This window comes from Prosopis cineraria, unplaced genomic scaffold (genome assembly GCF_029017545.1).
Source record: "Prosopis cineraria cultivar Desert tree isolate PC_DT_omini unplaced genomic scaffold, ASM2901754v1 PC6, whole genome shotgun sequence".
NCBI lineage: Eukaryota > Viridiplantae > Streptophyta > Magnoliopsida > Fabales > Fabaceae > Prosopis > Prosopis cineraria.
This window is the reverse complement of record NW_026555337.1, coordinates 7,169,790-7,182,260: the sequence shown is the minus strand read 5'-3', so window position 1 is coordinate 7,182,260 and position 12,471 is coordinate 7,169,790. Positions and strand designations below refer to the sequence as shown.

General features: G+C 36.4%; 1 protein-coding gene and 1 non-coding gene across 2 annotated transcripts; both read left to right on the top strand.

The window, feature by feature from the left end:
• Positions 1-1,364: 1,364 nt before the first annotated feature.
• On the top strand, positions 1,365-1,437 carry TRNAA-AGC (transfer RNA alanine (anticodon AGC)). The gene has a single exon. It is a non-coding gene; the product is annotated as a tRNA-Ala (tRNA).
• Positions 1,438-2,990: 1,553 nt separating this feature from the next.
• LOC129312728 (formin-like protein 5) lies at positions 2,991-10,539 on the top strand. The gene is made up of 7 exons (XM_054955410.1): positions 2,991-3,767; positions 5,752-6,430; positions 6,720-6,754; positions 6,860-7,368; positions 7,461-7,663; positions 8,661-8,896; positions 9,068-10,539. The coding sequence occupies exons 1-7, from the start codon at positions 3,621-3,623 to the stop codon at positions 9,935-9,937; spliced, it is 2,679 nt and encodes an 892-aa protein (XP_054811385.1). The 5' UTR covers positions 2,991-3,620; the 3' UTR covers positions 9,938-10,539.
• Positions 10,540-12,471: the final 1,932 nt, after the last annotated feature.

Below are 12,471 nucleotides of genomic sequence, written 5' to 3'. Positions count from 1 at the left end.
ACACATGATCAACAGGGTTATCCACTTAATTTGGCTTAATTGTGTTGTTATTATTAATTATTAGTTTAACAAAACCAATGTTGTGTATGAGACAAAGTGAAAAACCCATTAATTATTAATGCTTCTTAAGAAACCACACAGAATGTTTACAACATCCATTTGCAGTTTGCACTCTCGCAGGCCTGCAAGCTTGAGCACCTGCGGGTCTTCACTTCACCATGTCACCATTAGTTTAATTACATTTATAAGAAATAATAAATATTCATTATATTAATTAAAAAATTGATTCAGTCACAAAGGATGAACGATAAATCTTGCTAGCAGCCAATCACTAGTGCTCCTAATAATAATGCCACCTTGCTGTATGAGTCGTGTTTATTAATTGTTCGCTTAAAAAATAATTTAAAATAGTTTTAAAAAAAATTCATTAAATGCATTAATTATTCACATTAATACAGTCAATATTAATTTTTATATTTCATATAAATAATTTAATATTATCAAAAAATCATTTTTATATTTTCATCATAGCTTAACGATTTAAAACCTAATGAGATATAAATTAAAAAAAAAACTATTTTCAGGCTATTCAGCGTTCAAAGATATATTAAATGCTTACTTGGACTGGTTTTATTTTATATGTGACATAAAACAATGACATAAGTATTATTGTAAATTAATGTGTAATTGTAATTATAATAAAACCTAGTTCAGTTCATTTTATTATTTCTAAATAAAAGAGCATAAATTTTTAATAATAATAATAACAACCGTATAATTTAACTATTTCTCAAAGAATAAGAGAATAATTTGCTTTAATTTAATTATAATAAATGGAATTAATCAACCCAAGAACACGCTCGTGCTAGATCTAGAGATGGCTCTATCTCTGGTTTTGCCTGCAAAGGCCGGGTCTCAATTGTCATTGTTCATTGCGGATAACATGATCGGCCTTTCATTGAACTGTATAGCAAGCGAACACTGACCAATCCTTTTTTTTTTTTTTTTGGGATGGGTGAGAAAACATTAATTAGTTAATTAATAATTTAATATAAGAAGTTTGAAGATGATAGGGTCCTAGCCTTGACGATGGAACTGAATAAACAAAACAAGAAGCTGTTCGTGCCCCTCGGAACAAACACTATTTCTCCTCAGCTAAACGACAATTTTTGCCTCTCAACCTTTTGCCTGAAGGAAAAAGCTAAACGGCATTTAACGTCCCACTCGTTTTATTTTATCCACCGCCTCTGCATGATCACTTCACAGGGGCTCGACACTTGTCTCTTTCCCATCCCATTGTGGTTGAAATTTTGAGATGAGAACATTGGAATAAATTAAACAAAAGAAACCAACTGACCATCGTAGGGGATGTAGCTCAGATGGTAGAGCGCTCGCTTAGCATGCGAGAGGTACCGGGATCGATACCCCGCATCTCCATTTTGAAATTCCATTTTATCTTTTTGGGGTATTCTTCATCAACGGGCGGTGATGTGATGTTAAGGATTGGTTAAAATCCCAGAGTGTGGTCCGGATTTGAGCATGACGTAAAATGATTGACCCATTTGAGACAAGACGAGGAGGGTGATATAATGGCGTGATATGTTTCTGACATTTCGCGCGACATTTATTGTCTGTTACTGTGACTCCCATGTTCTTTTATCTTGTTACTTCTCGCTTCACTCATACGTTGTTGGGATAAATATTACCAAACAAGAACAACCCTTGCTCTGCTTTCTTGTTCATTTGGAACTATCTAGGCAATGGAATGCATCCATGGCCATAACTTAGTGACAAGAGATTAAATACGTGTACATGTGTGAAGCCAAACAAGGGAACAAATAGCTAGCACACGAACATGAACGATCCCCTTCTGCGTTGCAAACTCTCGCTTCATTCAATATACGGTTTCTCACCATAGAGTCGTTATTTTTACCACTGCAATCTTGGTTTTCTTTGAGAACATCGATAAAAATGGAACAATACAGCAGTAATTTAGTCTGTTTAGATTTGATTTGAACATTTCGAATTTTTTTTCTATTTCAATCATATTTTAAAATTGAAAAAAATATCAAAATGCAAATAAAATTATATAATGAATTTGACCTGTTCACAGCATCTGTAGACGATCATTGATTTGATTTTGGGCTTTTGTGATCATAAGGTCAAACATGGGCTGAACCAGGCCCGTTACTCACGTGAAGTCTTTAGGCCCCAGAAAGTTGAAGACTTGAAAATGTGGCTCATCAGACTCCAAAAAAAAAAAAAAAGCACAGAAGTCACAAAACTTGTATATTGTTTTTTTGCCCAAATTATTGATAAAACTGAAAGATAGCTAGAAATCATAAGCACAGGAATGCAATTAACGATGTTTTTGGATGGAGCATTATTTATCTTATACTTTACTGGATTTACTTAATTTTTCTTTTTTGTTAAAAGAACTAATGTGAGTATTTTGTATTGCATGAAATTTAAGAAAATATGTCATACTAGATATGGGTTTGTAGATGTACAAGTGGAACTAAATGGGCTTTGCAACTGGCACGAGTATTTTCAATTTTTTATTGGGTTTTCTCAATTAAATCAGAAGACTTATAAGCAGTAACCAGTAAATATTGATCAGCAAATATTGAGTAAGTCTTTTTTAATGGCTCCATTAATTAGAGTAATTAACATAATGTAGCTAAGTGTGTTCAGGAAAAGCAAGTGGAGGAGTTATTTTATCATGATAATTAATTAATTTCTTATTTTGACAATGAATAATGTTGCCAAAGATAGAGGAAATGAGTTTCAATTTCAAAATGTAATGTTGTGGCTTATAGACTTTCTTGTTTGCTCAATAAAATTAGTAATGCTGAGAAAAAAAAAATAGATTTCCACAAAACTCCCACTTTAGAAATTGCAAGAAAATTAAAGAAAAAGGAGAGAAAAATAAGCTTTAGAGAAGATACCTGTGTCTCAGAGTTGCCGCCATTATCCTAACTAACAAAAATCATTGTTAGGACGGCCATTCGCGCGCCAAGAATTTTGCAGTTACCCAAAAAGCGATTTACAAACTTCATTTTGTACAATACATTGTGATCATAATCCTCATTCTTTTTGCAGTTTCATTTGATTCTTTCTGCACACACTTATTGGCGTTATCAACATTTTAGGTTCAATCAAGCCGCGTTTCGTTTAGTTCCATAACCGGTGATCATGTGATTTTTTTTTATTTTTTCGGTTGATCTGGTCAGAAGCAGAGCCTGATGTTGTAAAACTTTTACCAGGAGAGATTCAGTTGGCGTTAGTATTTGCATTTGCCCTGGCTCATGCATTGCTTATCGCAAGGAAATTTTAGGTGAAATTGTGATTCATTGTTTGAACTGTCTTTGGGGGTTTAATTGATTGTTTGCCGATGTTTTCTAATTGGAGGCGACGTGATCTGATTTGATAAATTAAGAGGAAAATTTCCGGGCAAGTTTTTTTCTGCATTGCGCTCGAGAATTCTAGTCTTCATCGAAAATACTGGGTGGTTTCACGGATTCTGCGAGCCAGAAATAGGGATTTTAATGAAGGAGCAGAAATCAAAGCTTCAGTTGTTGGCTCGTTTTGTGAAATGAGAAGCAAATTAAGAAATTGGAATGATGATTATTATTTCAAAGGCTAGCTTCTGCATTCTGTTGGTTCTTCTCACGACATCAGGTTGTTCAAAAGATTCGGAGGAAACACAGGAAGACTTCCTTTGCCAGCTGCTTGATCCCACGTCTGGATTGTTGGACGAGGATACGGTGAGACCTTTTCACTTATTTATTATACAGATCCGGGTGCCCTGTTAGTTCAAATTCTTCTATGCCTCTTCTTTTCCCCATTTTAATTCTTATGTTTTGTTTTACGTGTGCCATAATACTTCGTCCCAGCTATGTTTTCTCCGAGATGCATTTAAAAGTTTATTCCTTAGTGATCTTGAGAAGAATTCAATTGAAATTGTTGAAGAGAAGTCTCCCTTACCATAAAAGTATGCATTCGTTTGAACACGAAAATAAAGCGAATGGCAGAAGATTAACTTCAATTAAATTTTTAAAAAGTGATGCAAATGTACGGGCATGCAAAAACTTTATATTACTATTTTTAGTATCATTATATATGGATTATGTTTCGTTTTTGTTGTTTTCCTTAGCAGCGGCATGCACTTATTTGAGGTTTTGATTTGAGTGACTTGACAGTGAAAATAATGGTTGCAAGAACACATATAAATGACAAGTTGCGTTTTTTTCTTCCCCAAAAGTCTTGTCTCTGTAATCTTAACCGTTGACAATGGATTGGCCCCATTACGCTTTATAGGATGATGGGATTCACTAGTCTTTCGAGATTGCCGTGAATTTTGTGGCTCTCACCTTTATTGTCTCGGCCTGTCATTAGTTTCATTTGACCATCCCGGTTATTCTTAGACTTCCCTACATCCTTTTCAGCGAATTGCTAGTCATAGTCTTTGGCAAATTTGCCATCTTATAACCACCGTTCCTGGTGAAGTGAAAAGGAAAAAAGACAACCTTCTGGGCCCGTACCCTCAGTTGTATGGTGGCCGTAAAAATTTTTGCGAGCTAAAAACTGTCACCCAGTGATATTGAATGAGCGGAAGTTACTTAAGGCTTCAGATTACATAAAGTATTTCAGACTTTTCTTACCAATTCAAGGGAGTGCCATTAGTTGACACATTAAGTTAGCTTTTAAGCAGCACAGAGACTAGAAGATCCTACTTCTCCAATATGAGATGGGTGAAATTGTATGGATGCTTTCAGATCATATGAAGAGGATCATTGAAGCAGCCTATTATTATGATTCCTGTGCTTAAATTCCTCTGGACATCAATCAAGATAATTGGTGGAGGCTTTTCTTTTTATGTTGAGGCCTTAATTAGTACCTAAACTAATACCAAGTCACACACATCTATAACTAGCTCTAATTGCTGTTTGCAGGGACAATAGCTAAATATTTCCCTTCTTTCAATATCTGGATATTTTTAAATATTATTTGATTTACAGTTTTCTTTCTTGTAGTTCTATCGACTCTGTTTTAATAATCAAGATTTTCGCTCGGTATTCCAAAATAAAATTTAATTTCATTCTGGATGAGAACGTGCTATTTATTGGATAGTATGTCAGATGATCTTTGTGGCATACCATGCGCCTTGCAATTCTGTATGCTTGTGCGAGTTAAATTGGAAAGATAGCATCATCTTTTTTTTTTTTAATTCAAAAAAGTGACAGCATTAATGCAAAAAATGATGCAATTAACTCAAAGTAGATGGCCGCTTTTTATCATCATTCATGCACCTCCCTACAGTGAGATGGAGGTTGATCAAGAGTGAAAATTACCAATCAAATCCATAGCATGATTAGCCAACAGATGGACTCAACAATTTGCCTATCGAGACATAAAACTTAAGGACACAGAACTACTCTTATACAGCAAAAATCTAATATAATCAGTTAATGCATATACGCTTCTGCTTGAACCAGATTTGACTCAAAGTCAATTGCTTTCTACAAGATTTGCATGACCATGGACTCTTGACTTACACAAAGATAAGTTTCTAATGTTTTAAGTAATTATTCCAAAGGCCATGTGCTTGATTGCCACTAAATTTACAGGGCTTCGATTGCTTTCATGCTTTCATCATTTGAGGGATGAGGGAACAGTGTTAAGGGAGGGACCATTGTTCTAAGAATTGGTAGGCAGACCCTAAAACTAGCTATAGTTTCTTGACTGTAGGTACAGCAATTACGGTCCACTTGCTCTGTGGATTTGATTCAATTGAAGGAAGAAGTTAGAAATCATGACTTATGCTTTCCACCTGAATTATCATCCAGTTGCACCAATGATATTGGTTCAGAGACTCAATTTTTGGCACAAGAAAACATTCAAAAATTGATTAATGCTTGCCATCCTCAGTTGAAGCAAATCTTTCTTCACTGTTTGAGAAAGAATAATCTTCCACTCCGAAGTGTATCCGGTGATGAAGATGATGATTCCAGATCCAATGATCCTAGAAGAAATCTGGGTCTGGGCTTGTCTCAACATGTATCAAAACCACCAAGTCCTGGCCCTGGCCATGCAGTTAAATCATATATCCACACTCAAGAACCACAATCTCCACTGCCAAAGAAATCTGGATCTTTAACTTCAAAAAGGGGACCTCCCGCACCGGTGATGTATGCTAAAGATAAATCTAAATCCGAAGGACATGCAGATAAGAAAAAATATAAAAAGAAGAAAAAGAAAAGTGATAATAACATGGTTATAATTGCTGTTGCCGCAGCTGGCGCATCAGTGACGCTACTAGTGGTACTGCTCTGTGTTTTGTGTTGCTGTTGTGCTGGCAAAAGCCAAGTTAGAAAATATGACGAGAGGCCCCTTCTCAGTGTGAGCAGGAGTGACTACTCTTCTACAGGTACATATCATCTGATGTTTCTGTCTGCGCAGAAATATTAACGTACTCAGTACTGAAACGTTGAGTAATGCTGTTATTCATATTTTTGAAAAATAAGCAATTATTATGCCGTAATTTAGGATGGAAGTCAACCATAATTTAACGCTAGCTAGATTACATAGCTCTGACCAAAAACAAAATTAGATTGCTTGCCAAAGTATATTAACAGCATTAATACCTATAACTCTAATAAAATGAACAGTTCTTGCACAATGTTGAAGTCTTGATAAATTTGACTTTGGCATTTCAGGTTCTTCTTCTCCCCATTTTGCTTCTGGAAATTCAGTAAGATATCAGAAATTTGGGTTTCATTCACATGATAATAATTCAATTGACCACAAAAGGACCTCATGTCTTAACGGCAATTTTCCCGTTGGATCTGATGTGCAGGAAACTCCTTCACCAGCATTTGCTGGTACAGATGCTGCTGCCAGACCATCATTTGACCTGAAGCCTCCTCCTGGCAGGGTGGGAATCAGCCCTTTGAAACCTCCACCTGGAAGGCCAGATCTCCTTCCCCCTGAGCTTCCTTCTGGTAATTCCAATACTCCTCCTCCTCCTCCTCCTCCAGCACCTCCACAGCCACCCAAAACTGCTGCTGGACCTCCTCCTCCACCACCTCCAGCACTACCTGGTGCCAGAAAAGGTGCTGGTGCACCACCACCACCACCTCCTCAGAGTGGTAAAGGTCCTCCTCGACCACCTCCACCAATTGGTGGTGTAAAGGGTCCACGCCCTTTAGTTATACAGAAGAAGTCAAGAGCCGCAGAATCTGGAGGAGCTGCTGATTCAGAAGGTGGTGCTACTAAAGCCAAATTAAAACCCTTTTTTTGGGATAAGGTTCAAGCCAACTCAGATCAAACAATGGTTTGGAATCAGCTTAAAGCAGGATCATTCCAGTAAGGAATAAATAAATCATGAACTTTTTTGTTGCTCATGATTAATGAGTTAACACTAGCTGCTAATGTTTTAATGGAAAATACTTTGACAGGGTTGACGAAGAAATGATGGAGACACTTTTTGGCTATACCAATACAGATAAAAGCAAAAGTCAAGCCAAGAAAAGATCTGCCTCCATGGAACAGGCACCTCAGTTTATCCAGATCATTGACTCAAAGAAAGCACAAAATCTGTCAATTTTATTGCGAGCTTTGAATGTGACCATGGAAGAAGTTTGTGATGCACTTCGTGAAGGTGTTTTACTTTGAACTTTTAATATTCCCTCAAGATTTATTGATCTAGCAAGAATAATGCTAAGTTTTCCTGGATGACGCACACAAGCTTTCTGTAGTTTTGTGATGTGTTGGACTGTAAAAGTTAACAATTGACACCATAAGCTCCTTATTACAGAATTAGTATTTCTAGTCTTGATGCCAGATATTAGAAGTCAGAACTTTAGTACCCCAAGTTGTGCTAGTATGCTGCTATGATGTGCAGTCTTGAAACCATGCATCATTCCCCGCTGAAGAGGATAGGCCATCGCATTTATGCTATCATTATGATTATTTAAGATATGAGATTCTACAAATAGATTACAATAGAAGTAGATTAATCTGAGTTTAGATAACAATTTAAGAGTTTTAGGTACATGTGGAAATTCTTTGACGTTAAGTGTGCGAAAATTCTGGTGAGCGGTTCAAATATATGGAGATCTCCAACGCTGGTATAGCATAATAGGGAGGAGTTCTACAGCTAAACTTGTCCTCACATCTGTGAAAACTTAAAATCGGTGAATTCTTTGTGGTTATATAACTCTTTGTATTTTAGTTGTTCAAAAGTATGATTTTTTTTTTTCCGATTTGTCTTTTTGCCGTAGTAATTTATGCTGCTAGGCATCCGGTAAATCTACCTTCCTTGTTTGACCAATGACATATATTCATGAGAACGCAGCCACATTACTACTGACTTTTTCCATGAGAAATACGTCTGTAGATTGTAAGCATGGTGCGCTTCTGTGAAGTTAATTTTGCCTTTTACATGCATAGTTTATTTTCAGTAACATAGATAACTACTATAATATTGACCAAACAAAAATCATTGTTTTCTTTAAAACTTTTCTGAGTGGTAAGTTGACAAAAGTTTATCTATCAGGAAAAGTAATACATGGAAGCACGAAAAACATGATTACAATAGAATGTGTTCGCTTCTACTTGTATAAAGAAAGTTTTGTAACTTCTGTTCGGATGATCAGGAAATGAGCTTCCCCCAGAATTTATCCAATCCTTGCTCAAGATGTCACCCACATCTGAGGAGGAACTTAAGCTTAGACTTTTCAGTGGCAACCTGTCTCAACTTGGGCCTGCTGACCGGTTCCTAAAGGCCCTTGTTGATATTCCATTTGCATTTAAACGACTGGAATCACTTCTTTTTATGGGTACTCTTAAAGAGGAGCTCACCTTCACCAGGGATGCCTTTGCTGTTTTACAGGTAGGATATCTTTATTTTATGACTCCTTACCTTACATGTTGAATTTATTAGCTGTGCTCTTTACTGGGTATTTTGGAAGTTCTATGCCAGCTGATGATAATTTATACACAATCACTGAGTAAAATCCCCTTCGTTTGAAACTTCTCAACTCACCTTCATCTGATATGTTAGGTTGCTAGCGGAGAACTAAAAGGAAGCCGGCTGTTCCTGAAGCTTCTAGAAGCTGTTCTCAAAACTGGTAACCGTATGAATGATGGAACATTCCGTGGTGGTGCACAAGCATTTAAACTTGATACGCTCCTTAAATTGTCTGATGTTAAAGGAGTAGATGGCAAAACTACACTCTTACACTTTGTTGTTAAAGAGATAATCCGATCTGAGGGCATACGAGCAGTTCGTGGGGCCAAAGAGAGCAAGAGTTTCTCTAGCATTAAAACAGATGACCTGTTCGAGGAAGTCTCCACTGAATCTGAAGAGCGGTATCGTGAACTCGGTCTTCAGGTGGTATCACGATTGAGCAGTGAGCTTGAGAATGTGAAGAAAGCAGCAGCTTTAGATGCTGATGCTTTAACAGGAACCACTGCAAGACTTGGGTATTCTCTCTTGAAAATCAAAGAGTTCTACAACAGAGACCTTAAGGAGTTAGATGAACAAAGTAGAGGAGGGTTTTATCAGACAGTGGAGAGTTTTGTGGAGAATGCTGAAGGTACTATAATGAGTCTGCTGGAAGAAGAGAAGAGGATCACAGCTTTGGTGAAGAGTACAGGTGACTACTTCCATGGGAACAGTGGGAGGGATGAAGGGTTGCGACTGTTTGTGATCGTACGAGACTTCTTGGTCATACTGGATAAGGTATGCAAGGAGGTTGGAGTTGAACAGAAGAAGACGGCCGCCGCCGCCGCCGCGGGGATGGCTCCTAAACAAGAGACTTCTAAGGCTCCTCCTTCTGACACTCGCCCACCACCGAAGAATAAGCAGCTTCTTTCAGGACTATCAGATAGGAGGATGGATGACTTTAGTTCAGATGATGAGAGTCCATAGAATTTTAGGCCATAATTTTGGTACCACCTCCATATTAAAGATTTGAACGGGTATCCTTTGTCAAGCTTTGGAAGTGGCACTCTCAACGTAAAAATAATGTTCATAACTACATGTACAGTAACTGACCTCACAGGAGCTGACATCAGGCCAGGCAATAACCACTAATATCGTTCACTAATGGAAGACGAAAATCCCTGTTGGGATTAGCTTCCTGGTTTACAACAACAAGAAGCCATCTTCGGGATCAGTAGTTCGGTAGTCTTCATTATTGTTCATACACAATTCTTTTTATTGTTGATATGTTGTGTCTCCGAAAAGGAAGGATGTAGAATGATAGTATAATCAATTTTTTTTAATCAATGGATGTTTTTCCCCTTACAGCTGGGATATAATTTTTGTCCCATTTTTCAAAGTTACTAATTTGTATTATACAATTTTACTCCCTTTTGTTACAAAATTTAGCCAAGTTGGGTTTTTTGAGACCGCCAAAATTAGAATATACCTCACCACCCAAATAATACTTATAAAAACATTAATAGATTATCTACCAGTAGATCTGAATTCATCTTCGTGTGATATATGTCAACTTTTAATCAACTGAATTAATTTTTTGTTGACATTATATTATTTTATTTTCATTCAAAATTTTATTTTACAAAAATTAAATTCCAGGTTTGTTGTTAGCACATGGGTATGACAGTATGAGATCTAGATACAGAAAAATTTATCCTACAGGAAATTATCTCCTAAAAAATTTAAAATTTTTATTAAGTACATGGATTATACTCCCAACGTTCTAAATATATAGAACTCTTTTAACTGAATTATGTAGATCATGGAGCATAGTCAAAGGTAATTAATAACTTTAGTCTTAAAAAAAGCGATAATTATTTCACAAACCTGCCTTCATTCAATTTTATTAAAAATGTGAGTTATGCTGATGCATTTCGTTTAATATTAGGTGAATACTGTAGGCGCCACCAGCGGCAAACGTGAATAGCGAACTTCAAACTGCTTGAGTTATGTTCGGAAGGACACTGTCCTTAAGAACTACTTCGGCACACCTGGACGATGGACCGACAGTTCCCTAAGATTAAACAAGCACTTCCTGCGACGAAGCAACGAATATGGGATGAGGAGAGAACCTTGAAAACTCAAGAGGCTTGTTCACTTTCTGTCAACTCCTAGGGGCTATATATAGTCCGAAGATGGAGACACAAACGCTGGGTCATAATCACCGATTAATGCTTTGGTTACACACACATTAAACAACAAAACGTTCATGGATTAATGCTTCACACATTAAACAACAAAATGTTCATGGATTAATACTTCAGTTACACACGAGACGTTTGGCAAACAAAATGTTTAAGACATTAACCCCATAAAATTGATTTTCAGGAGAAGTTTAATGTCCAAAAACTGCCAAGGCCTCGAGTTCAAATTCAAAACAGCAAAATCAGAGGTTTTCGGGGTAAGCTAAAAATAATTATTTATTTAATTATTTTTGTAAAAATAACCCAGTAAAAGGAACCCAATACCTCTTGAACTCGCATGCAAAGGGAGTGAATCAGCTGATTTCAATTGCAATTGTCCTGTGTTGGCATGTCTCATATGCGTGAGACCACTTCTCCTCCAAACTTATTTTACTAGCCTACTTCATTCCTTCGTATATATACACTAGGAGAATCTTTTTTTTAGTCAATGTGGGACTGTAACACACACACACTTTTGACACACATATAACAAATACCTTTTTTTTAATATATAAAATTATACTCTTTCCAGATCTCACCCGATGACTAATAAATATTGTATTGAAGTTGTAGTCTGTAAAAGATGGTATATTTAGAAACAAAAAAAGGATCCACAAAGAGAGCATCTTTTTTTTTAATATTAAATAAATAGAGGGATTACATCTAAACAAAATTGCAAACTGTGGATGGCAACTAGGGCTATGTTAAATAAGAGAAAGCGACTGGCACACAATCTGAAGAACTCAAAGCCCATAGATCTTTTTATCTTAAAATCAAAGTTTTTCTCAAACCCGGCTTTTATTCATAGGACTTGAATTCAGCCTGAAAGCTTGTATAACTTTTTTTAATAAACATATAAACCGTAAGGTATCGTAATTAATAAACATATAAAGGACAACAATAAGCTTTCAAGTATAATCAAAACAATATAAACCCCAAACCAAGGGCATGTGGTTGAGTAATAAAGGTTCATCCTCCCTTAACCAAGTGTTAGGGGTTCAATCCTTACTTGGATATGGAAATATGTCTTCTGGCTAGCTCTCCTGCCTTTTGAGGTGCCTGACCATGGGCGAATTCGGATTAGTTTGGCTCGTTGTTGTACTTAACAGATGGTCTGCTTAGAATATCGAATGTGCAAGGAAAAAAAAAAAAGCAATAGAAACCCCAAAATATAATATAAATCATATAAGTGCAAATTGTCTACAGTTCAAATTGTAAATATTCTTTAGTCTTCAAAGCTATGTGTTGTTGTCTTTTTTGCTAAAAAATATTATACAA